Genomic DNA, 27,488 nt, shown 5'->3' on the forward strand with positions numbered 1-27,488 from the left:
TGATCTAATATTAAATATTTGTTAATATTCATATTTACGTTTTTTTTTAATATTGACACTAATGTCCTTCCATACTTGGCCTTCTGTTTTGTGGGCGGAATTCGGGGAGATTCGGCGGAGCTCGGCATACTTCGGGCTAAGGTTGTGGCGGGAATCTAGCGGATTCAGCAAGCTAGCAGACTATTTTCATTCAGGTTTGTTTTTATCTAAATAAAGGAGAATTAAAACTAGAACTGCTTTTCGGATTTAGTTAAAATTGAGCCTTGTCCGCTAGTTCGCTTGAAACTAAACAGGTGTTATTAGCAACATTTTTTAATTCTTTAATACCTTATTAAAAAGCTAATTTTATTATTTAAGCTAACATTAGCACTGGGTGGTTTGCCAGCTTTCTTTTTCGTTTTGTAACATTTGGCAGCAGTAAAAGCTAGGAGGATGGCAGCAGCCAGGAAACAGATGAAAAAGAAACTCCTGGAGGAGAGAGCAGATAAAAAGGCTTTTGATTTTACTCCTGAGGCGGAGAAGAAGGAGCTGAGTGGCTCTGAGGATGAAGTCAGAGAAGGTGAGCTGGGTCACCCAGATAGCTATAGGAGCTGATTTTAAGGTGTTCAAAGTAAAATATAACCACTTTCTCATGATTTAAGATGAAACTCCAATAGTGGACAAGCTGGTAAAGAAGAGACCGGCTGACTTTGAGGAGGAGGCGGTTCCCTGTGCTATGGGGTATTTATTATTTCTTCATTAATAGTTTTGTCTTTTAAAATAGCTCCTATAGTTTCCCCATATAACAAGATCATGTTTTAAATGTCATGTTTGATGAGCCTAACAGTCCAAAACCTGAAGATATGAAGCTTATTGTTATACTATTAAGATGAAAATGTTCAAATTTGATAAAGTTGATAATGAAACCTTCATTTCATTGAATTTAATGTGTGTTTAACGCCATCAATCTTGGCATGTTTCCTCGTTTTATGTCCAGAAATGAGGTGCAGTCCATGTTGGAGAAGTTTGGAGGTAAGAAGCGGTTTGTATTTAATTTGTTATTGGAAAAATCATTAGGCGTAATGTCATCTTCGGTCCCTGTTAGACTGCTCATGTGTCAATGTAACACAACACAACATATTTCAGCATTTTGACCGAAGAAAGTATGAAATGGTTTACAGAAAAGCAGCGGTGTTTCCTCGTGTTTTATTAGCACAGTATCACATATCTGTTTGTCCTCCCAGCTGACATCAGCAAGGTGATGCAGGCCAAGAAGAAACGTCTGGAGTGTCTGACAAAGAACTACATGAAGGGAAGCCAACACAAGCTGGAGCAGCTGTGGAACAACTACCATAGCCAGAGGTTATTCCTGCTCCCTCCACTTCAAACACTCAGAGAAATGGTTGAAATTCAGTCTTAGAACAGTCACCACATCCTTTAAAACGAGCTCCAGAATCATGTCACGACTTCCTGTGAATCACTCAGCGCTTTAAAGTGAAAGACAGGGAAATTAAATCTCTTTAAATATCCTTCAAATCTGAGTTTTTGTCATTTAGTGTCACCAAAAGATGCATAACTGAGCATGTTGGGAGACATTTACCTAAAAAATAGTCATTTCTGGATTCTCAGCGACTTCACGGCAGCATTGACGCGACCAGGGTGAAAAGAAAATTAGGATTTTAAAATGTCTTTAATTTCCTTATGTTTTGTAAAGACTGTGAGAGCCAGAAATAATATTTAAACCTGTTCCATTTTAAAACACTGTAAAAGACTGAAAACAAGAAATAAGTGAAGGTGACACGGGGTTTTTTTCAAACAGTTAAGTTTGAAAAAGAAAACGAATAATTAAAAAACATGTTAAATTGTAACAGTTATGCAGTTAATTAATGAATAGATCAATTAAAAGACTTGACTTCCCCAGTTTATGGCTGACGGTGAGCTCACAGAATTATACAGGCTTCAAATAAGCACCTGTACGGTGAAAGGTTGGCTGGTCAGCCTTTTAATATCAGCAGATGCAGGAGCTGGTTTTTGTTCTGGGACATTGCTTCGCTCTCTGTGCATAACTTTCTGTTTAACTTTTTTTGTTTCTCAGAGAACGTTCGTGTTATGAAAGCGAGGCGGCGCGCTCGTCCCGTGAAGAAGTGCCGTCTACAGAGCATAAACAAGAACGCTTTAGCCTCACTTTCTCTGTGGGTGGTCGTTTCACTTTTAAATAAAGGCGCCTGTTGGCAGCTCTGTAAAGGCAGCGGACGGGTGTGACCTGTCACAGACGGTGTCCTGCAGAGCGTTCTGGCCTCGGCCAGGATAAACATCAGCTCAGTCAGAACACTGCAGCTCAGCTGCTGATCCCGAGCCTGTGTAAACACAGCACTGTTTGAAAATTTCAGAAATTCGTCTTCAAACTGATGTCACAAAGGTCAGTTATTCGATAACTGCATGATTGGAAATCATTTCTGCTGTGTTTGCAGGCAGAAGATGACGCAGCAGTATTCCCAGCAGGTGTCGTCAGCGCTGCAGCAGTGGGAGACCGAAGCCCAGCGAGCCGAGGAGCAGGAGGAGAAGCTCAACGTCAGTCCCCTCCGTTCACTTTAACTGTTTTAGCCTCACGTACTGCACACCGACGGCTTCAGGTGCTTCACCTGTGATGGCGATGAAGGGCCATCGCCGATGTAGACTCTTCCTTTCTGTCTGCAGAATCTGTTCCGGCAGCAGCAGAAGATCCTGCAGCAGGCCAGAGTCGTGCAGAACCAGAAGCTGAAGACCGTCAGAGAGCTGTACGAGCAGTTTGTCAAGGTGAAGCATGTCAGAAGCAGCTCAATGCAGCTCTGTCCCGGCCTGCACACCAACTCTGTGTTTTTACTCAGAGGTCTCGGGAATACCCACGCCTGTTTCTCTCTGAAGTGCAATATGTCAAAAACAAGTCCACACTGCACAGCTACAGGGGCCGCGATAAGCAGAATTTAAAGGGTGACCCCTGCAGACGTCACTGATCACCTGAGGATGTGTTTCAGTTTGTATTAAAGCTGTGGTTGTGGAAATCTGCCTGAACTGCTTTTCTGTTTTTTGTTTGTTCTGTAGAACATGGAGGACATGGAGAAGAGCCACGAGTCTTTCCTGCAGGGGGCGCAACAAGAGCTGAAAAAGGAGATGGCCTCCCTGCAGAAGAAGATCCTCATGGACACGGTGCGTTCAGCCAGCAGCAAAACATCACATAAGAACAGGAAAGGGAAGTTTATTCATTAGTAGTTTTTTTCTAAATAAAAGCTCGCAGTATGAATCTGTGAGTGAGGAAGAAGAAGAGTGAGGTCACACAGGTTTCTGCCGACTGTCTGAATGTTCAGGACAGAAACGGCAGACGTTCAAAGGGCCAGTTTGATATGAACCCAGACTTTGATCTGATGGGCGATGGAGTTTCTATCATGAGCTTTATTGCTGTCATTTATTTATGTTTCATTTCTCACAGACTCTCCTCACATGAAGTGATGAGCTCATCTCGTTTGTCTGTAAAGAGAGCAGCAGAGAGACTTTTAGCTCCTGTCTTTGCTGTTCCCTGAAAACGTTAAAAACACTGATAAACACGGGTGCTGACTCTGTGATGTCGGTGTGTTTCCACAGCAACAGCAGGAGATGGCCACAGTCCGCAAGTCCCTGCAGTCGATGCTTTTCTAGGCCGCCGCCCTCCGGAGGCTTCAGTTCTGCTCGTTCCTTGCGGTTCTCACAGGTTTCATTAAAACATGAACTGTTCTCGCCCGAGTTCTGATTTCACTGCTGGGTTTGTGGACGAGCGGCTCCAGGCTGAGCTCTGTGATGACGCTGCAGTTTCCATTCATCCTTTCATTCTTTGCTCCTGAAGTTATAAAAATAAAGAACGTGTTGGTGATACAGCGACAGCTTTGATTAGTCTGCTTTTTATTCTCCTCATTACTCGTTTGTTGTGTTAAAAAGCTTTTCGGCAGCGTCCTGAAGCTGTGTGTGAAGAATTTGGTGTTGACTGTGAGGCGAAACGAAGGAAAGCTGGAGCTCATCACTGCCCAGGAGGAGAGGGCAAAACAGCACTCAGCTTTTTAAAATATTTTAATTTGTTCATTTTTTCCTTTTATTTGTTTTTTATTTGAATTTTTTGTTCAATATTTGTTCATTTTTACCTTTCAAATGGTTTAATTTCTAAATGTTTTTGTCATTTTGCCTCAGCAACTCACAAGTTTGGGTTTTCTTTCATATATTAAACTCTGGCTTTTTAACCACATAGAGAGGAGAGAGTTTTAAACAGTTTTTGAACATCTCACATGGGGTGGGGAGGTTCAACACACGCTTTTACCTCCGCTCGCCGGCCTCATCATCTGCTGACCAGGAGAGAAGCCCCCTGTGAAATTCACACCAGCCGACCCTAAAGGAAATCCAGGTGTATTGTACGAGACCACACCCACCCCAACATCACCTGTTCGTCTCCCCCTGCCCTTGGGAAGAGAGTGCTCAGTCAAGTTCAGATCACAGCTTCACTGATTCTCACAGATCAGCAAGAACTAAAACAGAGTTTGTGGTAAACATTAAGCTGTTAATGACGAGCTTCTGTACGTGGGAGTCAGTGGAGTCAAGTAACAAAGACCAAGATATCACTGACTGACTCTGCTTCTCCTTATTTCCTGTTTCTGTATGTGCAGCTAATCCGCGAGACTCCAGCCAAAGCAGCATTTCTCAAATCTGAATCATGCAAAGCTGCTTTAATAGACTCAAAGTTTTTATGTAGCTCAAAATATTTTCCTCTCCACAGCTTTGATTTATTAACAAAAATATTTTAATGTTACCCAAAGGTTTGAACTTTTTTTTAAATTTATCTAAAACTGAAAGTCGTCCGGGCCGCCGGGGGGACTCTTGGGTACTTTTCCCGGTGACACCGGAAGTTTTCGCTCTTATTGTGAAGAGAACTTCCTGTTTTGGTCCAAGCGGTGGAGTACCGTTAACGACCCGAGAAAGAGGCGAAAGTTTGATTCCTTGGCTTTTGGCTGCGTGAGTTTCGGTTCTCCGGGTTCGTGCTTGTTCCGGACGGCGGTGAGTTGTTTGCTCGCGCCTCTCGGAGCTGACTCTCCGATCTGCGCACCGTGTTCGCTAAACGCGCCTCCCTGTGCTTTGTTCCCACTCAGCGGCCTGACATGAGTCTGAGTCTCAGGTGATTCGAGTACCAGGTCTTTGCTGGGGGAAGAAGAGGAGAGCATGGAGGGCAAGTTAGCGGACAGCCCGTGTTCATCGGAGCCGGACAGCCCGGGGGTGCTGAACCGAGGCTGCCTGCTCGACTCGGACGATGTCCCGTACCCCGAGCTGCCCGTCATCGTCCCGGAAACCCCCAGGTACCCTGCACCCGTGGCACGTTAGCACACATACAGGAAATTACACGTACATGTAGTCCGAGTTCCTGGAAGCTGCAGTAACAGCTGCTCTGCTGAGAGTCTGGGGCTTCCCTGTATTTGTGACCTTTACTCTGGAGAGTACACACACTTCCTGTCTGTGGTGCACCCTTAAATGTATGGACTCCGTGAGGAAGCTTCGGCCTCTGCTCACACGGTGAGCCGGCCTCTGTGACCCTCTCTCGAGTGTTTATTGGTCCCTCGCATGTGATCGCTTTCAGGCCAATAGCACCACCAGGACTTTCCTCGTAAACGGCAACAACAAACTGCAGCGATGACAGACAGCAGAGGAGACCGAGCAGGTCCAAACAGTCCTCTGCTGCAGGGACACAGTCACACCTGCTCCGCTCTCTCCACACCAGAGTCCGGGCAGGCTGAAATCTGCTGCTGTGTTTGGATCCCAGTAATAAAGCAGCACAGCCCAGCTGGACGCTGATCCCATCGCTCTGTTAGAAACCAACTGCACGTGTGCTGACTGCTCAGCAGCTGTGGGAGTCAGAGACCGTATTTAACTCCTGTGCTGACAGGTCAGCTGTTGTTTACAAGCCTCCCAGTGGAACAAACCCTGTTCGTGTAACGCTGGACTTCAGCCTGTTTCACTTTCAAACAGAAAGTGGACTGTTTGCAGTTACGGGGGTTTTCCAGTAGGAATGAAAATCTATTCTTGGAAACACTTTCTGTTTCCTCAAACTATCAACAGTTGGTAGAGGTTTTCTCATTAAAGACGACGTGACTAACATAAGGAGAGGGCGACTCCGCTCGCTTCATGTGGCGGTGGTGGTGGTGGGGGAGGGCAGGCTTTAACTGGCCAATTGTGACCCGAGCCCGAAATGGGCCAATGATGAAACTGAGCGAGGGCACGACTACCGGGACGGGCAGCGATGTGTCACACACTTTGACTCATAGATTATAGTTTAGCCCAGTGTCCACAGGCTCTCCTTAAGTTATCACTGATGATGACCTCACAGTGGTCATGTGACCCTCAAGACGTTCCAGCCCAAAGGTGACCGTAGTTTTTCCTTCTTCACACGTTCGCACATCGTGACGACATCATTAAGGCTGTACTCTATAGTTCCTGTGACTGTAGAAATGAGGTCAGAGGTCGGGGGTTTCCTTCGGCGTGGGGATTTTAGATAAGAGTGCAGCTGGGTGGATGAGGGTTGCAGTAAAAAGTTCTCAGATCAAAGATGTCTGAAAACGTTTTGTTCCTGCAAACAGGAACACACAGATATTTACCGCCAGGGTTTCGGTATTTATTTACTTTGTGTGATGGGCGTGTTATTTTGGTGCTGAGGTGAAATCTGTCTCTTTGCTCCAGCCCGCAGCTCGCCAAGCGGCGGAGGCGTCGGCACGTCGTAGAAGAGCATTTCAGCCCGGTGAGTCGCTGCGCCGCTGCCCTACTGAATCCCTTTGTAACCAACTCTTCATCGCAGACTCACAGAGTCATTTCATTCCCCTCAGGTGCCGGTGGACAGCTGTCCAGAACCAGACTGTCTCACCCCCAGCAAGCGAGCTTTTTCACATAGTTCTAAACGCCGGCGGCTGGCCAAACAGAGCGCCGGCTTCGTTCCCGCGTCCTCTCTCAGGACGTTTGCTTTGGGCAGCTGGCTGGAAGCCCCGCGGTCCACTGCATCCTCATCGTCCTCTTCGTCTTCTTCCTTTTCGTCCTCTTCCTACCTCACTCCGGTATCAGTCCTTCAGCCGAGACCAAATGAGACGAATACTTTGGCGTCACCGTCACCACCTCCAGCAGCGGCGTCGAGCTCCAACTCGCTGTCCTTCCTCACCGAAGAGGAGAGGAGGTGGCTGAACGGTGATGAAGGCGGCACCTCTGCAGGTACGAGCGTTCGGCGGTCACACTTCCTGCCTGAATCTGAGCTTTACAGAAACGTCTCTGAAGTGATGGCGTTACTCTCCACCAGACTCCATTAAAAAAAAACAGAATTTAGCCTCATAGAAGACAGCAGCTGTTCTCCTGCTGCTGCTCAGCTGACTTGGTCTTATTGTGCAACTTCACATTCACAGTTTAACATCCAGACGTCACAGGAAGCGAACAGAAAGTTAACGGTTTGAGGTAAAAATCGATGTTTTTTCACTGGAGTCTGGTGGAAGTTGGCGGGTGTTTCTGGGAACAGATGAAGAAACCTGTTTATGAGGAAACTCATCAGCTCGAGTCTGAGTCGTCAGACAAACTCAGTGATGTTTCTGTCGTTTCTCCTGCAGCTGCAGTGGAGCAGATCATCATCAGCGACGATGAGGAAGCCACCGTGCGTTCACTACAGATGGAGGAAGACGAGGCGCTGGCCCGCAGCCTGCAGGTAGAAGCTGACCCGGACAAAAACGCCTCACCTGAGGCAGAGCGGACAGGTGTTCACGTTTCCTTTTCATCCTTCAGGCTCAGTTTGACCGAGAGGAGTCGGATCTTCATGGCAGGCACCAGCATCATCACCACCATCACCTTCATCAAGAGAGTCACCACAGGGTGAGACAGAGTGAAGGACGTGTGCAGGTACAGGGTTCGGTTTGTGGACTCAGGTGTGACCTTCTCTCTGCAGTTTTATCCCTACGTGGAGCCTCGCTGGATGTCTCAGGTGCTCGCGGCCGTCTCTCCTCTTGTGGGGCTGGAAGAAGGTAAGACATGGTGATGATGTCACTGGCGTTTAGAGCAGCGATTAATCGAGCGTTCGCTGGTAAACAAGAGCCTGCTCACACCTGATTGGTCAGTAGGAGGGAGACTGAACATGTGATCTGTGACCTCCTGATTCTCCAGCTGTGTTTAGAGTTTCAATCAGTTTGCAGTCATTTTGCTTCTTCTGATGCAGCTGATGTGTTTCCGCAGACCTGATTGGTCAGCGTAGAAGACGTGGGCAGGGCAGGAGGAGGAACGGCATACCCGACTTTTCAGACGACCTTCAGGGAAACGACTACGAGGTGAGGAGGCTCCTAGGACTGATGGAGGAGGGAGGCCTCACATTTGTTTGAACTGAAGTGTGCTGCGACCTAATCTAGGTCAGCTCCACCCACCGGTTACCTGGAAGTCCGGGACAGCAGAAACAAATCAATCATGTTGGTGTTAGAGGTGTGGCGATCATAACCACTGCTGAGCATCGGCAGCCTCAGCACCTGGGGGCGGTTTAGCAAGAACACATGGGACACGGAGTCCTGAGAGGCGATTGGTCGACCAGAGTCAGCTGAACTTGGCGCCTTGTTTGTGGCTCAGCTGCAGAAAGCTTTGATCCGGTCAACGAGATTTAGTTCCCATTCCAGAAAAACACTGTTCCTGTCACATCAGTGTTGCAGTATCGCTCCGGCACGGCGTCTTTGCAGGGGGAGGACACGTAAGCCTAAATTTCTGGCTTTAACTCGAACCCGCTTTACTTCAGTTTTATTTACACAGCACACAGTCACCACAACAGTCACCTCAGGGTGCTCCGTGCTGTACGGCTCCCAACAATCATGTGATCCCCTATGAACAAGCGCTTGGTCACAGTGGGAAGGAAAAAGACCCAGGCTCAGGGAGGCTGTCTGAGCGGGGGAGGAAGTCGGGGAAAGACGCGCCGTGGAGCTCGATTTTCTTCTCATACTCTCAGTCCTGAATCGCGCGTTCCGGAGCCGATGATCGCGATATTCAAACGGACGTTAAATTATTACAAACGTTTTTCCTGTCATAAATCTGTGTGAACATACGAGTCACCGTCAGACAAGCGTGACCCCGTGACCCCTCTGCTCGTCTTTCAGGCTCTGCTGGAGTTCGAGGAGCGTCAGGGCGCCGTGGTATCCAGGAAGCTGAGTCGGCGGGAAATCCAAAGGTTTCCCACCAAGGTGTTTCAGGGATCCAGCAGTGGCGGCGGGAACACGCAGTGAGTCTCTGAGCTCGCCGTTTGTAACGCTGAAAACAAACGAACCCCGAACCTGCACGCTAACACGTCTCTGTGCTGATTGGCCGGCAGGTGTCAGATCTGTTTCTGCGACTACAGCGACGGCGAGAAGCTGAGGATTCTGCCCTGTTTCCATGACTACCACGTCCAGTGTATCGACCGATGGCTGAAGGTACTCCGGGGGATGCGCCGTTCGCGCTCCACTGTTTTTAGAGCCCCTCCTTAAACGCCGTCTCCTCACCTGTGTCTCCCCTCCTCCTCAGGATAACACCACCTGTCCTATCTGCAGAGCCAACCTGGCTGACGGAAACGCCGTCGCCCCCCCGACCTCTGACCTCTGACCTCGTTTCTACAGTTTTCTATCGGAGCAGACGGGTTCGTGTCTCCTGAAGGACGACTCAGACTTCTGTTTTTCAGTTTTTTATATTTTTATTTAAAGGTTTGTCGGTGCTCATGTGACCACAGAAATAAAACAATAAAACCTCGCAGCGAGTTTTTTCATTTATTTAGTGACGAGCAACCAGTGCTTCTTAATATTTCATCTTCTTATGTCTTAATGTTGTTTGTTTTATTTTTTTAAGCCTTAGATAGTTTGTTTGACATAATTTTGACTTTTCGTAAAATATTAATATTTTCTGTAAAATATTTTAATTTCTCCTCTGAACAAAAATCAGAAAAGCTGCGACCTGTTGCAGCAACAGCATCAAACTGTTTTATTTAGTCTGCTTTGTGTTGATGTGTCTGTTCCTCTAAATGTTCAAAATAATACAAACTGTTATTTAGATCATATATTTAATTCAGTTCTATTTTATTTACAAGGCACCAAATCATGACCACAGTGCCTCATGGTGCTTTATGTTTTATGGTAAAGACCCTAAAATTATGCACCCCAACAATCAGATGACCCCCTGTGACCACTTTGGGGACTGTGGGAACGAAAAACTCCTTTTTAACAGGAAGAATCAGGAGGCTCAAAGTTGTGAATCGTGACGCCTTTACTCTCCACCAGACCAAAAACATGAATTTGACCTCACAGGAAACGAGCCGCTGTCTCCTTTTCTGCTGTGGATTTGTGTTTTTCTGTGACTTTGGCTTCTCGGTGGGTTAGTGTGGATCAGTGTGGAGCTGATAATAAAAAATCCATGTGAAACTTTATTATCCAACTGTTACGGTTACAGTAGACGCAACAAATCCAGCCTCGGCCATTCTCGACCTCAAACACAGATACATAGGGTATCCTTTAACTTCTGTCAGTTCCCACAGTCTCAGCAGGTGAGTGGACATCAGTGATGGTGAGTTCAGGTGAAGCAGAAATATGAACGAGTTTTAATTGTGTTGGTGAAATGAACTCTATTCTCTCATTAAACGTCAGAGCCGCTCAGATCTAATTAAAGAGTGGGCGGGGCTTGTTACACGTCATGTATATGTATAAAGGTTGGAGAGCTTCCCTTCCACCCAGCGTGTGCCTCTAGTATCAAATGCAGACCTCCAGTCAAGGTAGGTGCTCTGTGCTCTCCTCTGTTGTTCGTATTATGGTTATTATAGTAACTATAGTTTAAACTAGCAGCTTTCATTCTCATGATTTCACCGCTGCGTCATGAATCAGCTTAAATCACAAACTTTTACTTTCGCTTCCTCGGCCGTGACAGCCGGATCATCCGGATCCTTTCCCCCTTCAGCTTTTTGTGAAAGCGCTAGAAATCAGAAATCAGAGAGGAAAGTGTGGCTGGCTGAGAAAGGATTCGGACCCACAGAGTCAGACTTTACAGGAAACTCCCCCAAACCACCCGGAAATATCCCCTCTGACACTTAGGCGCAGTGTTTCCTCCTGATCTGAGCTTCATCCTGCAGTTACACGTCTCTGAGAGACGCTCGGTTTGGGGCAGATGTGCCGATAGACACACCCCTGCGCCACCGTAACATCCAAACACCGTCAGTCCAGGGGCGTGTCCGGGGACAGGAGTGCATGGGGTGGCACCCTCCCTGATCACCAACCACCAGGAACATTTACCCAAGTTCTTCACTGAAGTGCACGTTATTGTACTGAATCCAAGTATTTCAGTTTTACTGAGGCAGATGTTACATTTCCGACACTTTATTTTCAATTTTCTTATTGGTTCGCTGATTAACTGCATTATTGTAGTTGTAACTGGGTCATAAATTACATGTTGTTATAATTCCTGTTATATCTTTTAGGACCTTCAAGCCTGTAGTTGTGTTCATTATCAGGAGCCCCCCCCCCTCATCCTTCTTCTTCTTTGGTGCAGATTTCCAGGTGAGGGAGAATCTGCTGTTTTTATCACTGGGCTCTTTGCACAGATCCATGGTGTTAAAAACCTGCATTTGTAATCAGTGACGGTTTTCTGATGAGTCGTTTCTCCTGCAGCTGTACTGGAGCAGTTAATCATCATCATCAGTGACGATGAGGAGGTCGCAGCAGGTGGAGGAAGACGAGGCGCTGGCCCGACGCCTGCAGCTAGAAGCCGACTCAGAATTTGGTAAATGTCATGGCCAGTGTTGGTCAAGTTACTTGAAAAAAGTAATCAGTAACTAATTACTGATTACTTCCCCAAAAAAGTAATCCCGTTACTTTACTGATTACTTATTTTCAAAAGTAATTAGTTACTTAGTTGCTTTTTAAAAACACGATTTACAACCTGAAGAGGTGATAAAGTGATAGATCTTTCAGCCCAATTCTACTTTTTCTGCATAATCATCATACAAAATGTAATCAAATGGAAAAGTCTCTTTTTAAAACTTGTTTTATTAGTTTTAATCTTTTAACTTTATGCATCAAGCAAAAATTTAATTATCTGCAACATTCTCTGACTGGAAGAAATTAGTTTAACATTTAAACCTATTTTCTGCACATTCCAGCACATAAAATAAAATATTTTGTGTGTTTACACTCAGTCTTTCAAATAGATGCAAGTAAAACACAGCAGAAAATAAATAAAGTCAAAGACTCAGCGGTCCTGTTGCTCTATTTTCACCTGTAAAGCAGGAGTGAGGCAGGCGGAGGTTTACCCTGGTGCAGGTGTGCCGCGGTCAGTGGAAGAATCCGCGAGTTTCTCTGTGAGTTTCCCATTACGTCGTAGCTACTCGGTGCTTGTTGGAAGTTTAGGGGTTTTTTCACTGTAAAAAGAAGTTTTCTTCCCACGCACAGCGGACACTAATGTTTTTGTCACTTTTTATGGAATCAAACTCAAAGTAAGGTCAGTACTTCCACGCTTTAAACGCTGCACGCTCATACTCTCTCTGCACTTGATATATGATCCACTGTTGATCTGCACACAGCTGTTGTCACTAACGGCGCACTCGCTTACGTCACTGTCGTGAGACATTCTCGCAAAAAATCACGGTTTTAGTAACGCAGTAACGCAGCGTTCCTACGGGAAAGTAACGGTAATCTAATTACCGTTTTTGCAATAGTAATCCCTTACTTTACTCGTTACTTGAAAAAAGTAATCGGGTTACAGTATCGCGTTTCTTGTAACGCGTTACTGCCCCTCTCTGGTCGTGGGGGTGGGGACTTTATGTAATTCTATAGAATTTGCCAGCTTAGACGGGCATGATGTCGGTATGAGGAGATCATTCAGTCCCATCGAGTTACCCTTTGAATATTTCAGGGTTTTAAACTCCTACTCAATAACTGATGAACTCTTAAATCTTTCCATCTCTTCTCCTGCAGCTGGGGTGGAGCAGATCTCCATCACTGAGGAGCAGCAGGCTGCGGTTCGTTTACAGCAGATGGAGGAAGATAAGCTGCTGGCCCGCCGGCTGCAGGCAGAGGACGACTCGGACATCGGTATGTGTCGGTCTTATCGGGGGGGGGGCAGACCTGCTGTCGGTCTGCTGCTTTTGTAAGTGAACCAAAGAAAATGCTAATGCTAAATAACTTCTGTAACTGCTATGAACGTCATGTGACTGTGATGCTCGGCGTGAGCAGTTATACTTATATATTACAACTTCCTGTCACACGTGTCAAATGAAACACCGAACTAAGACTTTTCACACCTTTGTTCATTTTTTGTATTTGGCGACGTGCTCCTGATGAGACAAGCGCTCCGGCTAAAACAGATGGAGGACGACCATGACCAACTAGGCTCCACCCCTAAACTGGTCCTGATAATCTAGACTAGGAACAAAACAAAAAACAGGACCGCCAGTACCTCCCAATTCAGCCTGTACTTAAAAAAACAAACAACTGACGGAGGTGACGGGCGACCATGCTCCGTCTTCTCTGAAGGCTCGCCTTCAGGAACCAATCAGCAGTAAGAATAAATCAGAGAAGCTCACACAGGGGCGCTGCTTGTCTGCCTTTTGCAGTGGGGAGACTGCAGCCCCCTCAGCCCCCCTCCTTCACACGGCCCTGTCCATGCTGTCCTGTAGGGAATGACTGTGATTGGCTGTGGTCACGAGTCGATTTGCATTTTATTAAAGATAATTTTTAATTGGTTCTTTATTTTTAGTTTTTTGCATTTTAAATATCACTCGATGGTGCACGCGTCTCTGGGTCTAGCTTCTTTGGCCTGGATGGGTTCTGTGACGAGTGGTTTCTCCTGCAGCTGTGGTGGAGCAGATCTCCATCAGCGAGGAGGAGGAGGCTGCAGCTCGTTCGCAGCAGCTGAGGGAAGACGAGGCGCTGGCCCGACGGCTGCAGGTGGAGGACGACTCGGACATGGGTACGTGTTGGCGTTACACACACACATATGAATATTGGAACCCTTCTTTCACTGCTGCTTTAGTTTCAGCGTCTCTGACGGTTGTTGGCGACAAAAAAAAGCGGAACCGATCCTGGAGTTACTCTTCTCTCAGCATCAGGAACGTTAAAGTTCCCGATGCTTCCTAAGCTCCACTTTTATCTTTCAGCTTCTCCAAAATTTCCAATTTCCAACATTCATACATGTTGCTGATGACTCAAACGGCTGCAGGAACACGCCCACCCTCCACATTAGTTATTATTAGAACAGTTAACATGCATGTCACTCCTGCTGTCACATTTTGTCAGCGTGGTGTCTTTGAACGCAGCACGGGGGCTGTTGCCTCAGCAGCTGCACCCTCAGTGGAGGCTTGTCTGATCCTTCGTTTCTTCTGCAGCTGCGGTGGAGCAGCTCGCCATCAGCGAGGAGGACGCCATTTGTTTCCAGCAGGCGGAGGATGACGAGGAGCTGCAGGTGGAGGCCGGCTCAGACATCGGTACGTCAGCGTTGCGTTAGGCTGTGGTGAGTCGGTGAGTGAAACGGGCGCTGCTCTCAGGCGCTGCTCGGTAATCGCTGTTCGCCGTTCACTCGCAGCTGCTCGATGAGCAAACGTCGCTGTTCCCACTTCCACGCTTTGCATACAGGGCGGGATTCCCACTGTGGAAGAATGATTTTGTTTTATTTTGTATTTATTTTTTTAAATGTTTTGCCTTTTTAAATCTATATCCTTCATTCATCATCATCTTCATCACTACTGTGATGTTGTGGCACGGTGGTGTGGTGGTCAGCAGGGTGTGCTCACAGTGAGAAGGTTCTGGTTCTGTTCTCCGGTTCTCCCACAGTCCGAACTATTATTATTACTATATGATGATGGAGTCTGTGACGAGTGGTTTCTCCTGCAGCTGTGGAGGAGCAGATCTCCAGCAGCGAGGAGGAGGAAGAGGAAGAGGATGCGGTTCCTTCACAGCAGGTGGAGGAAGACGAGGCTCTGGCCCGAAGGCTGCAGGCGGAGGACGACTCGGTGCTCGGTACGTGTCAGTGTTGGGGGGCGGACCTTGAGAACGATGGGGAACGTCGGTATTATTGAAACATGATTGGCTGGTGGTGGTTCCAGCCTCCTGCTGAACCTTCAGCGTTCTTCTGATGCTTTGTTCTGCAGCCGCGGTGGTGGAGCAGCTCGCCGTCAGCGACGAAGAGGAGGGAGCCACTGGTTTACAGCAGGTGGAGGATCACGAGGCGCTGCACCAACACCTGCAGGTGGAGGCAGACTTGCACCAAACGCCTCACCTGAGGCAGAGCGGACAGGTGTTCACGTTTCTGTTTGTTCCTCCAGGCTCGGCTGGACCGAGTGGAGCACAACAGACACCGTCACCACCTCCATTATCACCACCTCCACCAGCGTCTTCTTCATCGCCTCCACAGGGTGAGGCAGCCAATCACAGTCTGATCGTGGTTTTCATATTATCAAAAGTGGTGCTGCGTTCAGGAAACGTGCGACGTTTTGCTTTGATTCGCTGACCGAGCCGTGACCTTCTCTCTGCAGGGTCGTCCCACAGAGCGCCGCTGGATGATTCAGGTGGCTCCCGGAGAAGGTAAGCACCAGAAACCAAGTACTACAGAGATGTGGTATAAATACATGCAGTACTTCAGTCCAATCAGGTCTTTGGAGTATTTGTAGTTTTTCTACTCGCTCCTGTTAAAGTAAAGATTTTTTTTCTCTCTATAAAAACTGAACAAACACAAGCTGCTCAAACCTGACCGACCAATCAAACGACAGCGTAGAAACCTGACCAATCAAACGACAGCATGACACTGTTGTAGAGCTTTAATCGGTCTGCTTCTGCTGATCGTTCCACAGTTCTGATTGGTCACGGCAGGAGTAGGGACGCCACATCTGATGACGCTGAAGGAAACGACTACGAGGTGAGGAGTCTGGAGGAGGGGGAGGGGTCTCGAGGAGGGGGAGGAGTTTCGATCATTCTGCAGACTTTGTTCACTCAGGGACAAAAATCCCGTCAGAATTTGTCTTTGGAGCTTTTTTTCCAAAAAGTTGTTTTGAATTTGGATCTTTCTTCTTCTTCTTCTTCTTTAATGTTTCATCTCAGACTTGGTTTGTGATCTCTTCTTTACGTTCCTCCTTCGTGTTACAGTTAAGCTCTTACAGTTAGACGCTGCAGGTATTCAACGTGGACCAATCAGGGCCCAGATGTCAGAGTGTTGACGCCTTTGCTCGTCTTTCAGTCTCTGCTGGAGCTTGAGGAGCGTCAGGGCGCCGTGAGGACCAATCAGCTGAGCGCGACGGACATCCAGAGGTTTCCCACCAAGGTGTTCCAGGGATGCGGCAGCAGCGGCGGGAACACGCAGTGAGTCTCCGAGCTCGCCATTTGTAACGCTGAAAACAAACAAACCCCAAACCTGCACGCTAACATGTCTCTGTGCTGATTGGCCGGCAGGTGTCAGATCTGTGTCTGCGACTACAGCGACGGCGAGAAGCTGAGGATTCTGCCGTGTTTCCATGACTACCACGTTCACTGTATCGACCAGTGGCTGAAGGTAACGCCGTGCTTGGTTATACGGAGATGACATAAACTTGGAACGCCACCTGACTCTGTCTCCTCCCCCCCAGGATAACCCCACCTGTCCCATCTGCAGAGTCAACCTGGCCGACAAAGACACCATCGCCCCCCCGACCTCTGACCTCTGACCTTGCTTCTACTGTTTCCTATGGGAACAGACAGACAGGAAGGAAGGAAGGAAGGAAGGAAGGAAGGAGGACTCACGCTTGTTTTTGTTTTGAATACTTTAATTTAAAGGCTTCACTCGGTGGTCATGTGACCTCAGGATTGGATCCGTAAACCTCAGAGCTGTTCGTGTCGTCACCGTTCGGTCGCCGTTTAGTCCTCGTAGTAGCGCTTCTTCATCGCTCTGTACTTCCTCAGGTAGTAAAGCGCCTCCAGCTCCCGGGCCACGTACTCGCCACGAGCAATCAGGGCCTTTATTTGCTCGGGGTCCTCCACCGCCTTGTTCCTGGCAAACGCCGCTCTCAGACGGTCGCGGAAGTAGTCACCACCTTTGGGGTACTCCCTGCCGAGGTAGAGGAGCTGCAAGGAGGAAGAGGATGTGTTAGCAAAGATATGTCTTTATTTTTACTAAAGGGCAAAAAGGCGGCCGATGTATGACGGCACATGATGATCACATGATCTCAAAATCAGCACAGGTCTTAAAATCACTCTGGACGATGATCCTAGACTGACACACCTCCAGAGGCCAATGTGTTTTATCAGGACGAGCAGCGGGAACGCTCCGAGGATCCACGAGCGCTTTTAGTGATTCACTTTACAAAAGGTGAATCTGAAATCTTGTCACATAGTCTTGCTTTGTAATTCCTTCAGCGGCGCTCCCTGCAGAGACCTTATCTTAGTCTAAAGCTGATAACAGAAAGTGTTTTCCTAAAGAGGGTCAAAGGTTTATCTGCAGATAGCTCTGCGGTCATAAAGACGCCGCTGATCTCCATCCTACACGCTTCCTCATGCATAAAATCTTTAAAAACACTGATTGTTACAGTGTCTCACCTTACTTTCTAATTCACTCAGGAGGGCGGAGCTCCTGCGTGAGGTGGACACAGGAAGTCTTTAAACCTTCACCATGAGGGATCACGAGTGCGGGCATCTTATTTTTTGCATTTATGAAATAAGAAAGCGCCGCCTGCTCCCTGTTTGTCTAAACTCACTGAGTTAGTTTCACCAAAGAAAAATGTGGTGACCATCTCAGGCCACAGCACATCTTATGTCACGTGTGCAGCTGGTTTCACTCAGAACCCGTTAAAGGGGCGGGGCTACAGAGGGAGGCGTGTTAGATTTCTGGGTTTTGGGCTTTAATGTTATTAAAATATTGTGATGGTGGGCTGTGAGTTTGATTGTTGGTTTTCTCTGCTGATGTTGTTCGCGGCGTAACGACGGCTCTGCCACTGAAACGTCCACTTTTTCACCCTAAACATGATGAAGTGTCGTCAGAGTGTTTCTGAGCAGATAATCTCAGCCCGATCCGATAAATAAGCTTTAAATATATCAGAACACCACTTCAGCGTCATTCTGACAGATGAATAAAGACCTCAGTGCTTTGGTGCAGACACTACAGGTTGTGCACGCAGTTGCATTCTTTTAATGCCCAGCAGGGGGCGACACTTGCTGCAGCGCCCTCTGTAAACACTGCTGACATCTTCACAGATAAACATGAAGCTTGAACATTTTGGTGGGGCTCAGCACCGCTTTACATGATGGGAGATTTGAGAGGCAGCTTTGTGCCTTCAGATCTGTTTGAGGTCATCTCATCATTACGCACCTCCGACGGCTCACAGTGGCACCGACGGATCATCTTAAAAGTAAATTATCTGTCAATAAATGTTAACAACATCATCATGGAGTCTTTGCTGACGCCGCCTGAAGTCTCATCATCCAAACTCCCGATTCTGACGTTTACAGCTGTGAAAACAGAAAATCTAGAATCGCTGGAGGACAACGTGTCACCGACAATGTTCCCTCTAAGCTGCCCACTGCTAGCACAGAAAATCTGCGTTGCGCACAAAAAAAATCTAACCTGCACTGAAATTAAAATTAAACTTTAACAATCCTGTTCTGCAGTGTTAGTCAGTGACTGGCTGCTCCCGTATGTGATCAGAACGATGCCACCTTATCCCAAAGTCCAGCCAATGATGCGATTCACATTCGTATATACGCAGCTGATCAACATGGCTGACAGGCTCTGACAGCGTCCTTATGTGCGGTGCGGTGTTTTAGCAAAGCGGCTGATGTGGAGTGAAGCCACGTTAATGACAACGTGTACAACCATTGGAGATGTGAGCAGGACAGACGGAACAACTGACGGACAAAGTGAGGACTTTATACCAGTTTTTAAATTGTGTTGATCGACCACGTAAAACCAGAGTTATGATAAAATATCTGCAATGTTTGGTTTTCTTCCTGAATACTGTCGTTGTTTCTATTTACTGCAGGAAGAAACGGTAAAAACTGCGTTTTATAAGGAAAACGCTCGAAAGCCTGTGAACAAAAACAAAACTCCCAGCCTTTCCTATTGGTGGAAAAATGTACCATGTGGACCAATCAAAGAATGATATGGCAACATGGCCTTTAGTTGTTTAGGGAGGGGGAAGTTTTAGGAGTGACGGCGTGTTTGAGATGTGAGAGATTTGAGACGTTTAGCACAAATCTTGTGTAGTTAGTGTTTAGTTAGTGTGTAGTTAGTGTGTAGTCAGTGTGTAGTTAGTGTGTAGTCAGTGTGTAGTTAGTGTGTAGTTAGTGTGTAGTCAGTGTGTAGTTAGTGTGTAGTTAGTGTGTAGTTAGTGTGTAGTCAGCGTGTAGTTAGTGTGTAGTCAGCGTGTAGTTAGTGTGTAGTCAGTGTGTAGTTAGTGTGTAGTGTAGTCAGTAGTGTTGTGTGTCAGAACAATGAGGCGCCTGCTGAGTGTTACAGGTGTTACAGCAGTGACACATCTGCTGCTGTCAGGCCTGCAGGTATCAGGCTGTTGTTCTCCTTCATCTCATAGTGGACACAAATTATTTTTGGAGCGGCACAAATAATTTGTGTGGCATCAGATTTGATGCAGAACAGCTGATTGTTCTGTGAATAGTTTGAAATGTTTGTTTAAAAACACCTTGGCTGCATTTTTAGGTAAACAGCTGCAAAACTTTGTTTCCATAACTCAGTTACTTTTTTGAAGAAGTAACTAAATAATTAATTGCCCAACATTGGTCATTATTTACTGTATTTGCAGACAGAGTTACAGACTCTCTCCCAGACCACAGACTCACAATACAGTCAGAGCAAAAAATAATAAAAATAAAGTTGTTTTCAAAATTGGAGTTCAGGTTATTTTTGCTTCCAATAGTGTTAACATGCTGCACATGAACAAGATTGTTTAAGTTTTCATTGTCAGTGGGTTAAAGCAGTTAAAAGTCGTCTAACATAAATGTAAATGCTGTAATTTGATTACTTTAGTAAACATGTAACTTGGATGCTGGCGTGACCACAGTGCACACGTCTGCTGCTGCTCACAGTGGTCCACGGGACGCTCAGGGAGTTTGTGTGTTCGCTCAGACACGTGGAACATTAGAGGGAACTTTGGTCATCGAGTTCTTTAAAAATGAATTTCCCCAACACTCACGTTCTTGTACAGTCGAAACACTTCAGACCTGAGTGGGTTGGCCATCTTCCTGGAGGACAGTCCGAGCTGAGAAAGGCAGAATAAACGCAAAGTTCAGATTAAAGAGGTTTAACCTGCTGCTCACGCTCAGTAACTGCTGAGGATTCAATTCCATGTGCAACACAAAGAAAACTGCAGCTCTGCTGACGAATCAACAAGAGAACCATCGAACCAGATCAGTCGCTTCACAGGAATCACAAACAGCGTTAAGGCTGAATGACGCAGTCAGATCTGAAGCCATCGGCTCCGGATCGGATGGCCGACTGTCATTTATCTGTGACAGCCGAAGCACTACAGGCGCCAGTGTAACAGTAACACTTTAAAAATAAACAACAATAAAGCTGTTTAATAATTAAATGTTAATAATAACAATAAAGTACATCTTGAATGTACCTGCTAACCTATTGTTCCCATGACGTTTATGGCTTTTGGGAGGCCAACAAAGAAACCGATCTTACACCAGAGTCCACTCACAAAAACGCAGATTTTCACCTGACAGAAAAAAGAAGTTTCTATTCAACTTTGCGTGACTTTACTGTTTCAGTGTTTTCTTGTGATCCGAACTAACTCACTAAAACATCAGAGTCGCTCCGTAACACAAACTAACGGACCAGTCGAGGCCGCTGCAGACGCAAAGCTCCGCCCTTCTGTGACGTAAAAATCCAGCTTTTGTGAATGGAGTCTGGTGGAGAGCGACCCGGTTCACTTCGCGGTTAGCACATAACCCACAGCGGCTCATCCAGGTGTGCAAAAAATTGGCACACCAGCACGTGATCTGTAGTGGGCGTGACCGCCGGCACCTGCTGCAGGTAACACTGTGTTTCCGCGTGTCTCTGCCTGCAGGTCTATAACGTTAGAAAGTACACGCAGTATCGCAGTACATGTAACGCACACCTGTCTGCCAGCTGCGCGTTAGATTAGACTGAAAACACGTTTAACGCTCAGCTCGTGACGTCATAAATACTATAAACACTTACAGGAACGTTTGAGGCTCGTTGGTCTCAGTTTTGCTGCAGGGTTTGAATTCCTGCGTGAAGTGGATCAAATGAAACGTCACCTTCAGGTGATTCACGTCAGGTGAGCAGCGCTAGCAGGAAGCCAACTTTGCTCTGAGCGGCTGAAAGAGAAAAACCCGACAATAAACTAACCGAGCCTGAGCGGGTCAAAGGTCACGCAGGGTTAAAGTTCCCGCGGTGAATCTGTCCGTTTCCCCCGCTGCTGTTGGTCTAAAACAACCCGCTGAGCTCCGGGTTCATCGCCGCGGAGCACGAAAACCTAAAAGTCTGAACTTAGTGAGCGTGCTGCGCGCTCACAGGCTAGCAGGTAAACAACCAAAGAGTGTGAGCGCGCAGAGAGTAACCCCACCCCGACACGCTCAAACCGCCGGCCCGCGAAAAGCCAAAGAACAAACACACATTTCACTACAAACTACGACCGCATATCACCGTAAATACTGCCTCACACCGTGTTACTTACTGATCATTAAAACTGTGATAAACACACCAAAGGTTTTAGAAAGATTCGGGTTGATGTACATGAAAACACACACACGTAATTTTTTTATTGGCTGTAAACTTTTTCTTTTTATTCTTCTTCAGACAAAAGCTTCTTACTAAAACATGATGCAGGCACATGTGAACCGACCGCCTTTCAAACTCTTCCAGGCTTTGACATCAAAATTCATTAAATTACAACAAAACAGGGTACATAAGTGTTCTCTCACACACACACACACACACACACACACACACACACACACACATTCATGTTGGACCATCTGACGTCAGGATGGGAGGAGGCAGCCAGAACGAGGCTCCAGACGGTCAGTAGTTGGCCCTGAGCCGGCGGTTCTCCTCCCTCAGCCTCTCGATCTCCTCCACCAGAGACTCGTTGACGGAGTATTTCTCTATCAGACTGTGGATCTCAGTCTGAAACACAAACACAGAATCATAAAAAAACCAGAAAGTCACATCTGACCATCAGAGGAAAGCTCGGACGAATCTGTCGTACCAACTGGATGTAAAACTGTCGGATCATCTCCACCTGGAGGTTGATGATGTCTTTGTGACAGGCGTTCCTGAGGAGGAGAAGCTTGTTCATGTCCCGCTGCCATAAAAGCTCAAAAACACCAAATCAACCCGCCTCTGAAAATAGTCCCCACAAAAAGGCTAGCTGATTTTTCTCTGAAGAGAGGTCAGAGGTCAGACTGACCTGAACTCCTCCAGAGTTTCGTGGATCATGTTCTGGATGAAGTGGATCTGCAGGGAGGTGAGGGGAGCAGCTCCGGCCTGTCCAACCACGTCGGCGATGTTCTGAGAAAGAGACGAGGAAACGGCAGCCGACAGAGCCGGACCTGAAGGCAGAGGAAACATCGGAATCTCCCACACAAGCAGCTGACCCTGAACTCAGCGTCCAATTCACAAGCCTATTCCTACAGAGTCCCACAAACAGTGAACTAACCACGGTGATATCGGACCTTAGTGGGAATTGAACCCTCAGAACTGCTGCTGCCCGACTCTACCTGCTGCTGCAGATGTGGTGGGTGGAGCTCCGTGGACAGGTGAGTCGTAGCTCAGGTGAGCCTGAATGCCATTGGCTCTCTGGAGGCTGGGCTCTGGCGTGAAGAAGGGCGGGGCCAGCTGACTGTGATTGGCTGACTGTGACATAGGGGGCGTGGACTGACTCTGTGTCTCCAGACTGGAACAGCTGACTTTGTCAGACTGAGACAGATCAAAGTTCAGTTAGGTGGACCTGCGTTGTCACAGGTGTAGAGGTTAAAGGTTAAAGGTCATCACCTTTCTGGCATCACACAGTTCTCCAGCTACAGCGGTGTTTGGCTCCTCCTCTTTGATAGCCGGAGGGGTCTGGAAGACTGACAGCGGGCTGTAGCACCTCCCCGCCGAGGCTGCGAGCGGCGTTCCCAGTGGCGTCTTCCTGTGAGAGCTGGGACCTGCGTGAGAGTCTGAAGCACAGTGCAGACATTCTTTAACCTCCAGGTGACCTCACCTGGACCTTTAGGCATTTTAAATGGGCGTTGAACTTGAACTCTGACCTTCTCTGACTGGAGAGAAGATGTCCAGGCTGGCCCGGCCTGTTAGCTGCTGACCCTCCCCATCTCTAGACATCACCTCCGAAGTGGTAACTAAGGAAAAAGAAACACAGCGTCAGGATTGGTCCGACGGCAGCGTCGCTTCAAATGCATCTGGTGACCACCTCTCGTACCCTGTCCTCGTCCAAATGGGGTGTTCGCGGTGGTCCCGTGGGTGAGCGGGTCTGGAAGAAGAAGGAGAAGCACGACTGAAATGGATTCAGTTAGAGGTGATAACAGAGAACGGCTGTGAAGGTTCTCAGTCATCCAGGTCATCGCAGTCAAAGGAGCTTGGAAAGAAAAGACGTTTCTCAGATGAGAGCTGAAACGTCTTCAAGCAGCTTAAAGAAGTCCAGACGCTTTTCTTTGAAAGCTCCTTTGACTACAGAGAACGCTGCGATTTACAAAAACAAGGCAACGTTAGTGAATGCAGCATCAGATTTCAGCCAATCACAGGCTGCCTCTGACCTTCGCGAGCGGGAGAGAAGATGTCCAGACTGTTTCGTCCCACGCTACTGAACTGCTCCGCCCCCTGCTGGCCTTCAGCTTCCCGACACATCCCGTCCACAGCAGCGCCTCCTGCTGAACACGTGCTGTAATTATGGCTTTATCATCATCAGACAGGACAACCGTGATTGGCCACACTGCCACAGGAGCTTCAAGCTCACAGTTGCCTTATTTATCTGTGTGGGAAAAACAAAACGCGCACACTCGCGTTCACAGTGACCTACAGCGTGAAACCCACCTGTGTTTGTCACCTGTCTGTTGGGGGCAGGGCCTGTGCTGGCGGTGGGATCTGGTTGGCTGCTGGGGAGCTTGGTGGAGGATCTCTTAGAGCTGGAAGTTTTTGAGGAGCCAATTTTACTGGACTGAGACAAGAAAGAGAGAAAATAACCCTGCAGGTTTGGACACACTGAAGGAAAAATTGATATTATTCCCATCTTCCGTCTGAGAGTCCCGAGGATAGTACCTTGTGTTTGCTGGCGTTGCTCTGGAAGCGCAGGCAGGTCACTGACGTTTTATGGGCCACTGTGATCCTGGTGGGGGAACTGGAGTTTCTCAGGTCGTACTGGTAGATCTTCCCGTGAGTGGACCCGACCACCAGCCCAGTACCGTCCAGAGTGAAGTCCACAGCTGTCAGAGGACTGTCCACGCGGATGGACCTCAGGACGCTGGAGATGCAGACGAACACGCCGTTAAACACAAAGTGGAACAGATTTTATCCACAGACAAAGAGTGGGCTTCAGCTCATGCTGCCTTCTTATTGATGCTTTGCTTTGGTTCTGGACTGCTGGACAGAAAGTTTTATATTAACATAGGATAAAACACGATGAGACTCATTTTAAAGTCTAGAAGTCTTCTGCAGTCTCCTGAAAGGAAGACAGGTGAAAAACTACACCTCCTCAGAGCCCGGCTCATTCTCAATGAGCTCGAGAGCGCCCTCTATGGAACAGGAGCTCCACAGAGGGCGTGACAGCCTTGTGACCGAGCAGGGACGTGCAGAACAGAGCGATCGGACTCACATCTTGCTGGCGGTGTCGTAGCAGACGATCTTCTTGTCCAGGCCGACGCTGACGACCAGCAGGTCGCTGGTGGGCGAGAAGGCCAGGCCGGAGCCTGGGGCCTTGTGGGCGCCGTCAAACACGTGCAGCTCCTTCTGGGTGTTGGAGTCCCACAGCACCACCGTTCCGCTGTCAGACACGCTGCCCAGCAGGGAGCGCTTCACCGTGGACAACCTCAGGTCGTGGATGGGCTGGAGATCAACAGATTATCAAGCAGTAATACCAAACATTCCTCTGCTGTCTTTTAGTTACAGTCTTTACATACACAGACTGAACAGAGTGAAGCATAAAAACGGAGCCCCTCCTCCACTCTCCGGTTAACTCTGAGCCTGCAGAGTTCTTCTTTTATTAAAGACTTTATATAACGTGATGAGGTGAGGTAAATAAACTGAAAGCACACCTCCACCTTTTGGCTGCTCCCTCACTACAGTCATATCACCAACTCACAGCTCACCTGAGCGGCTGCACATGAGCAGCTTCAAAGAAAATCTTTAAAAGAAAAACGATATGAAAGTGGAGGTCTGACCTGGTTGCTGCCGTGGCCGAACGGCCTGCTGGATAGGTTGGTGGTCAGACTATGGAGGACTAGGTCGCCGCTGGTGGAGCCGGAGGCGACGTAGCTGTCGTTGGCATTAAAGGACACGCAAGTCACCTCCTCCTTATGGTCCTGAGAGAAAAGGAGGCCATGTTTATCCCGCTCAGAGGTAAAGGAACCCGGAGGTGGCGTGAGGTCCTACCTTGAGGGAGCGGTGCAGTCTCTTGGTCTTCAGGTCCCAGATGTGCACGCAGTGATCGAGACCTCCGCTGACCAGAAACTGAGACGAGGAGCTGAGACACACCCGGGTCTGCTTTTTCTGAACACGGGTACAAACCAGCACCGTTACACTTCACAGAGGCCGAAGAGCTCTCAGTGAGATACTTACCAGACTGACTCGGCTTTCTAAAACTACACAGCGTAACTAAAATCTTTAGTTTCCCTCTTTTCCCTGAAACCTAAACTTCACTAAAACACCTAGGAGAACAGCTGGTATCATATTTCTAAAGCTCAGTGTTTTGGGAACTGAAGGAGAATTTGGACCCAGAGACAAACAATAACGTCTTAGGCTTTATTCTTCTTTTACCCCTCTGCAGTCTTTAAAGAGCTGAGACTCACCCCGTCGGCCAGCTCCACCACCGGCACAGGAGTCGACTTGAGGCTGGAAACGACCAGCTTGTCCCCACTGCTGCTGGCGCTGACCAGGTACTGGTCTGAGAGAACTGGTCAAGGCTGATTCACAGATCTAAAGGTGATTTATGCTGCTCACTCTGACAGGGCAGCTCTGCATGATTCATAGTTTAAAATAAGCTTTCTTTGTCTCATATTGTTCATGACCTGTCTGAAAGAAGCTGCTTTAGCTCCTCCCCCTTTAAGACATTTTATTGTGATTGGCTGCCCCTTGAAATTAAACCGCCAACTGAGATCATAAACTCATCAGGAAGTGCTTACTGAGCTCAGGGTGACCAAAGATGTGTATACAATCAGACAGAGGAGTCGCCCCCTGCTGGACATGACAAAGACAGCAGATTTCCATCTTTCATATCCCGGCTGTGGTGACTTAGTGACAGCAGGATACTGTTGGAGCTCCAGCAGGCCTGAGCAACAGGGTGGCTTGTGCTGTGTGGGTTAAACTGCTCCACTGGCGCCATGGAAACCGCATCCCAGATCTTCACGCAGTCTCCGGTCGACACCAGCCGTGTCACCTCCTCCATGGTAACAGCTGGAGAAAATAAACACATGCACAGAGAGTTGTATCGTCGCAGGCCGTCACTGTTAGTTTTACAGCTCATCATTGGTTTTGTCAAACTTGCACAAACAACATAATTGTAAAGTTTTCCATTAAACAATGATCAGAACTACATGACTATAGAAGGGAAAGGAAAAACCTGCGATATAAACACAGGAAGATGGATCGGATTTACATTTTACTTTTTGGCTTTTAGACAAAGATCCGACAAAGCCAAAAATGTGCATGTCTACTTTTCCCACTGAATTCAAAACTAGATTCTATTTAATTTATTTTCGATTGTGTTTATTTCCTTTACTGTTCAGCGCTCTGAAACCTGGTTTTAAAAAGTCTTATAGGAAGGTAGAGTTGAAAAGCTGGTGCAGTAACTCCAAGTATCAGGCAGTAAAAGTACACAGTGCTGAAGTATTTCTGTGGAACCTTCTATCGGATGTTCGTAGTTTTTTGGTCTCTGTTGTAGTTTTTCTACACAGTTAACTGCAGGCAGACGGACACGTAAAGCTGAGTCTGACGCCTGTGAGGACTTTTAACGGCTCGCAGGCTGGTTTTGGTCCATCAAACAGAAATTTTATCGACTTTGCTCCGTTAACTTGAACCTGCAGCTACAGGTAGCTCATGCTAACCGACTAACAGCTTGACGGCTTTAAAGTTAACAAATAGTCGCGAGGCGAGCGGAAACTGCCGGGAATGTTTTCGCCTGACCCTCAGAGTCCTTAAGATTAACTATACTTACCCAGAAAGAGTTTTTAATCACCGAAAAGTCGAAACTGAGTTTGTTTTGGAGGCGCCCGCAGCCAATGAACCGCCACTACGGAACACCAGGAGGGACAAACGGTGGAAACGGGCTCGTACTTCCTGTGTTTGTGTTAAAG

At 47.5% G+C, this 27,488-nt stretch overlaps 5 protein-coding genes across 11 annotated transcripts; 3 read left to right on the top strand and 2 right to left on the bottom strand.

Moving 5' to 3' along the window:
* The first annotated feature begins 14 nt into the window (after window positions 1-14).
* sycp3 (synaptonemal complex protein 3) lies at window positions 15-3,870 on the top strand. Of its 3 annotated transcripts, none has more exons than XM_086302217.1 (9): window positions 15-194; window positions 419-559; window positions 642-720; window positions 977-1,011; window positions 1,224-1,341; window positions 2,451-2,550; window positions 2,677-2,775; window positions 3,061-3,165; window positions 3,598-3,870. In XM_086302217.1, exons 1-9 carry the CDS (start codon window positions 62-64, stop codon window positions 3,649-3,651), a joined length of 864 nt encoding a protein of 287 aa, XP_086158343.1. In that variant the 5' UTR covers window positions 15-61; the 3' UTR covers window positions 3,652-3,870. The 3 variants fall into 3 exon arrangements, with proteins under 3 accessions (XP_086158343.1, XP_086158342.1, XP_086158344.1); XM_086302216.1 differs by having other exon boundaries at window positions 21-194; window positions 416-559; XM_086302218.1 differs by having other exon boundaries at window positions 100-194; window positions 386-559.
* Window positions 3,871-4,881: 1,011 nt separating this feature from the next.
* LOC147326851 (uncharacterized) lies at window positions 4,882-9,747 on the top strand. The gene is made up of 11 exons (XM_086302211.1): window positions 4,882-5,031; window positions 5,124-5,327; window positions 6,703-6,760; window positions 6,846-7,221; window positions 7,608-7,702; window positions 7,780-7,866; window positions 7,940-8,015; window positions 8,224-8,315; window positions 9,123-9,244; window positions 9,335-9,434; window positions 9,526-9,747. The coding sequence occupies exons 2-11, from the start codon at window positions 5,194-5,196 to the stop codon at window positions 9,601-9,603; spliced, it is 1,218 nt and encodes a 405-aa protein (XP_086158337.1). The 5' UTR covers window positions 4,882-5,031; window positions 5,124-5,193; the 3' UTR covers window positions 9,604-9,747.
* Window positions 9,748-10,692: 945 nt separating this feature from the next.
* LOC147326852 (uncharacterized) lies at window positions 10,693-19,802 on the top strand. Its single transcript, XM_086302225.1, has 14 exons — window positions 10,693-10,759; window positions 11,459-11,537; window positions 11,649-11,760; window positions 12,954-13,070; window positions 13,831-13,947; window positions 14,363-14,461; window positions 14,868-14,993; window positions 15,125-15,222; window positions 15,299-15,388; window positions 15,509-15,557; window positions 15,824-15,888; window positions 16,207-16,328; window positions 16,419-16,518; window positions 16,592-19,802. Exons 3-14 carry the CDS (start codon window positions 11,685-11,687, stop codon window positions 16,667-16,669), a joined length of 1,137 nt encoding a protein of 378 aa, XP_086158351.1. The 5' UTR covers window positions 10,693-10,759; window positions 11,459-11,537; window positions 11,649-11,684; the 3' UTR covers window positions 16,670-19,802.
* Window positions 16,743-21,523, bottom strand: lyrm5b (LYR motif containing 5b). 3 transcript variants are annotated; one of them, XM_086302229.1, is made up of 3 exons: window positions 20,576-20,894; window positions 20,144-20,209; window positions 16,743-17,066 (listed from the first exon to the last, which is right to left on the bottom strand). In XM_086302229.1, the coding sequence occupies exons 2-3, from the start codon at window positions 20,186-20,188 to the stop codon at window positions 16,860-16,862; spliced, it is 252 nt and encodes an 83-aa protein (XP_086158355.1). In that variant the 5' UTR covers window positions 20,189-20,209; window positions 20,576-20,894; the 3' UTR covers window positions 16,743-16,859. The 3 variants fall into 3 exon arrangements, with proteins under 3 accessions (XP_086158355.1, XP_086158353.1, XP_086158354.1); XM_086302227.1 differs by lacking the exon at window positions 20,576-20,894 and adding an exon at window positions 21,331-21,523 and having other exon boundaries at window positions 16,744-17,066; XM_086302228.1 differs by lacking the exon at window positions 20,576-20,894 and adding an exon at window positions 21,160-21,523 and having other exon boundaries at window positions 16,744-17,066.
* Window positions 21,524-21,729: 206 nt separating this feature from the next.
* nedd1 (NEDD1 gamma-tubulin ring complex targeting factor) lies at window positions 21,730-27,488 on the bottom strand. Of its 3 annotated transcripts, none has more exons than XM_086302222.1 (16): window positions 27,350-27,488; window positions 26,446-26,589; window positions 25,986-26,080; window positions 25,570-25,686; window positions 25,359-25,499; window positions 24,794-25,023; window positions 24,241-24,442; window positions 24,016-24,139; window positions 23,739-23,852; window positions 23,405-23,455; window positions 23,235-23,324; window positions 22,978-23,144; window positions 22,704-22,902; window positions 22,394-22,494; window positions 22,193-22,259; window positions 21,730-22,110 (listed from the first exon to the last, which is right to left on the bottom strand). In XM_086302222.1, exons 2-16 carry the CDS (start codon window positions 26,579-26,581, stop codon window positions 22,106-22,108), a joined length of 1,839 nt encoding a protein of 612 aa, XP_086158348.1. In that variant the 5' UTR covers window positions 26,582-26,589; window positions 27,350-27,488; the 3' UTR covers window positions 21,730-22,105. The 3 variants fall into 3 exon arrangements, with proteins under 3 accessions (XP_086158348.1, XP_086158346.1, XP_086158347.1); XM_086302220.1 differs by having other exon boundaries at window positions 22,394-22,535; XM_086302221.1 differs by having other exon boundaries at window positions 21,731-22,110; window positions 22,394-22,535; window positions 23,739-23,849.

Source organism: Aulonocara sp. 'chitande type north' Nkhata Bay, linkage group LG7, assembly GCF_057382095.1.
Source record: "Aulonocara sp. 'chitande type north' Nkhata Bay isolate Kocher_YH1m ecotype deep benthic linkage group LG7, A_spYH_male_GT1.1, whole genome shotgun sequence".
Lineage (NCBI taxonomy): Eukaryota > Metazoa > Chordata > Actinopteri > Cichliformes > Cichlidae > Aulonocara > Aulonocara sp. 'chitande type north' Nkhata Bay.

Excerpts from the sequence above, each read along its gene's own strand:
- sycp3 (XM_086302216.1), top strand. The coding sequence starts at position 62 with ATGTCCTTCCATACTTGGCCTTCTGTTTTGTGGGCGGAATTCGGGGAG. Across the intron at positions 2,551-2,676 it reads AGCAGGAGGAGAAGCTCAAC|AATCTGTTCCGGCAGCAGCA; the intron begins GTCAGTCCCCTC and ends TTCTGTCTGCAG. Across the intron at positions 2,776-3,060 it reads TGTACGAGCAGTTTGTCAAG|AACATGGAGGACATGGAGAA; the intron begins GTGAAGCATGTC and ends TTTGTTCTGTAG.
- LOC147326851 (XM_086302211.1), top strand. The coding sequence starts at position 5,194 with ATGGAGGGCAAGTTAGCGGACAGCCCGTGTTCATCGGAGCCGGACAGC. Across the intron at positions 9,245-9,334 it reads AGTGGCGGCGGGAACACGCA|GTGTCAGATCTGTTTCTGCG; the intron begins GTGAGTCTCTGA and ends ATTGGCCGGCAG. Across the intron at positions 9,435-9,525 it reads GTATCGACCGATGGCTGAAG|GATAACACCACCTGTCCTAT; the intron begins GTACTCCGGGGG and ends CCTCCTCCTCAG.
- LOC147326852 (XM_086302225.1), top strand. The coding sequence starts at position 11,685 with ATGAGGAGGTCGCAGCAGGTGGAGGAAGACGAGGCGCTGGCCCGACGC. Across the intron at positions 14,462-14,867 it reads GGAGGCCGGCTCAGACATCG|CTGTGGAGGAGCAGATCTCC; the intron begins GTACGTCAGCGT and ends TTTCTCCTGCAG. Across the intron at positions 16,329-16,418 it reads AGCAGCGGCGGGAACACGCA|GTGTCAGATCTGTGTCTGCG; the intron begins GTGAGTCTCCGA and ends ATTGGCCGGCAG.
- lyrm5b (XM_086302229.1), bottom strand. The coding sequence starts at position 20,188 with ATGGCCAACCCACTCAGGTCTGAAGTGTTTCGACTGTACAAGAAC. Across the intron at positions 17,067-20,143 it reads TGTTTCGACTGTACAAGAAC|CTCCTCTACCTCGGCAGGGA; the intron begins GTGAGTGTTGGG and ends TCCTCCTTGCAG.
- nedd1 (XM_086302220.1), bottom strand. The coding sequence starts at position 26,581 with ATGGAGGAGGTGACACGGCTGGTGTCGACCGGAGACTGCGTGAAGATC. Across the intron at positions 24,140-24,240 it reads GCAACGCCAGCAAACACAAG|TCCAGTAAAATTGGCTCCTC; the intron begins GTACTATCCTCG and ends TTCTTGTCTCAG. Across the intron at positions 23,325-23,404 it reads CCCATTTGGACGAGGACAGG|TTACCACTTCGGAGGTGATG; the intron begins GTACGAGAGGTG and ends CTTTTTCCTTAG.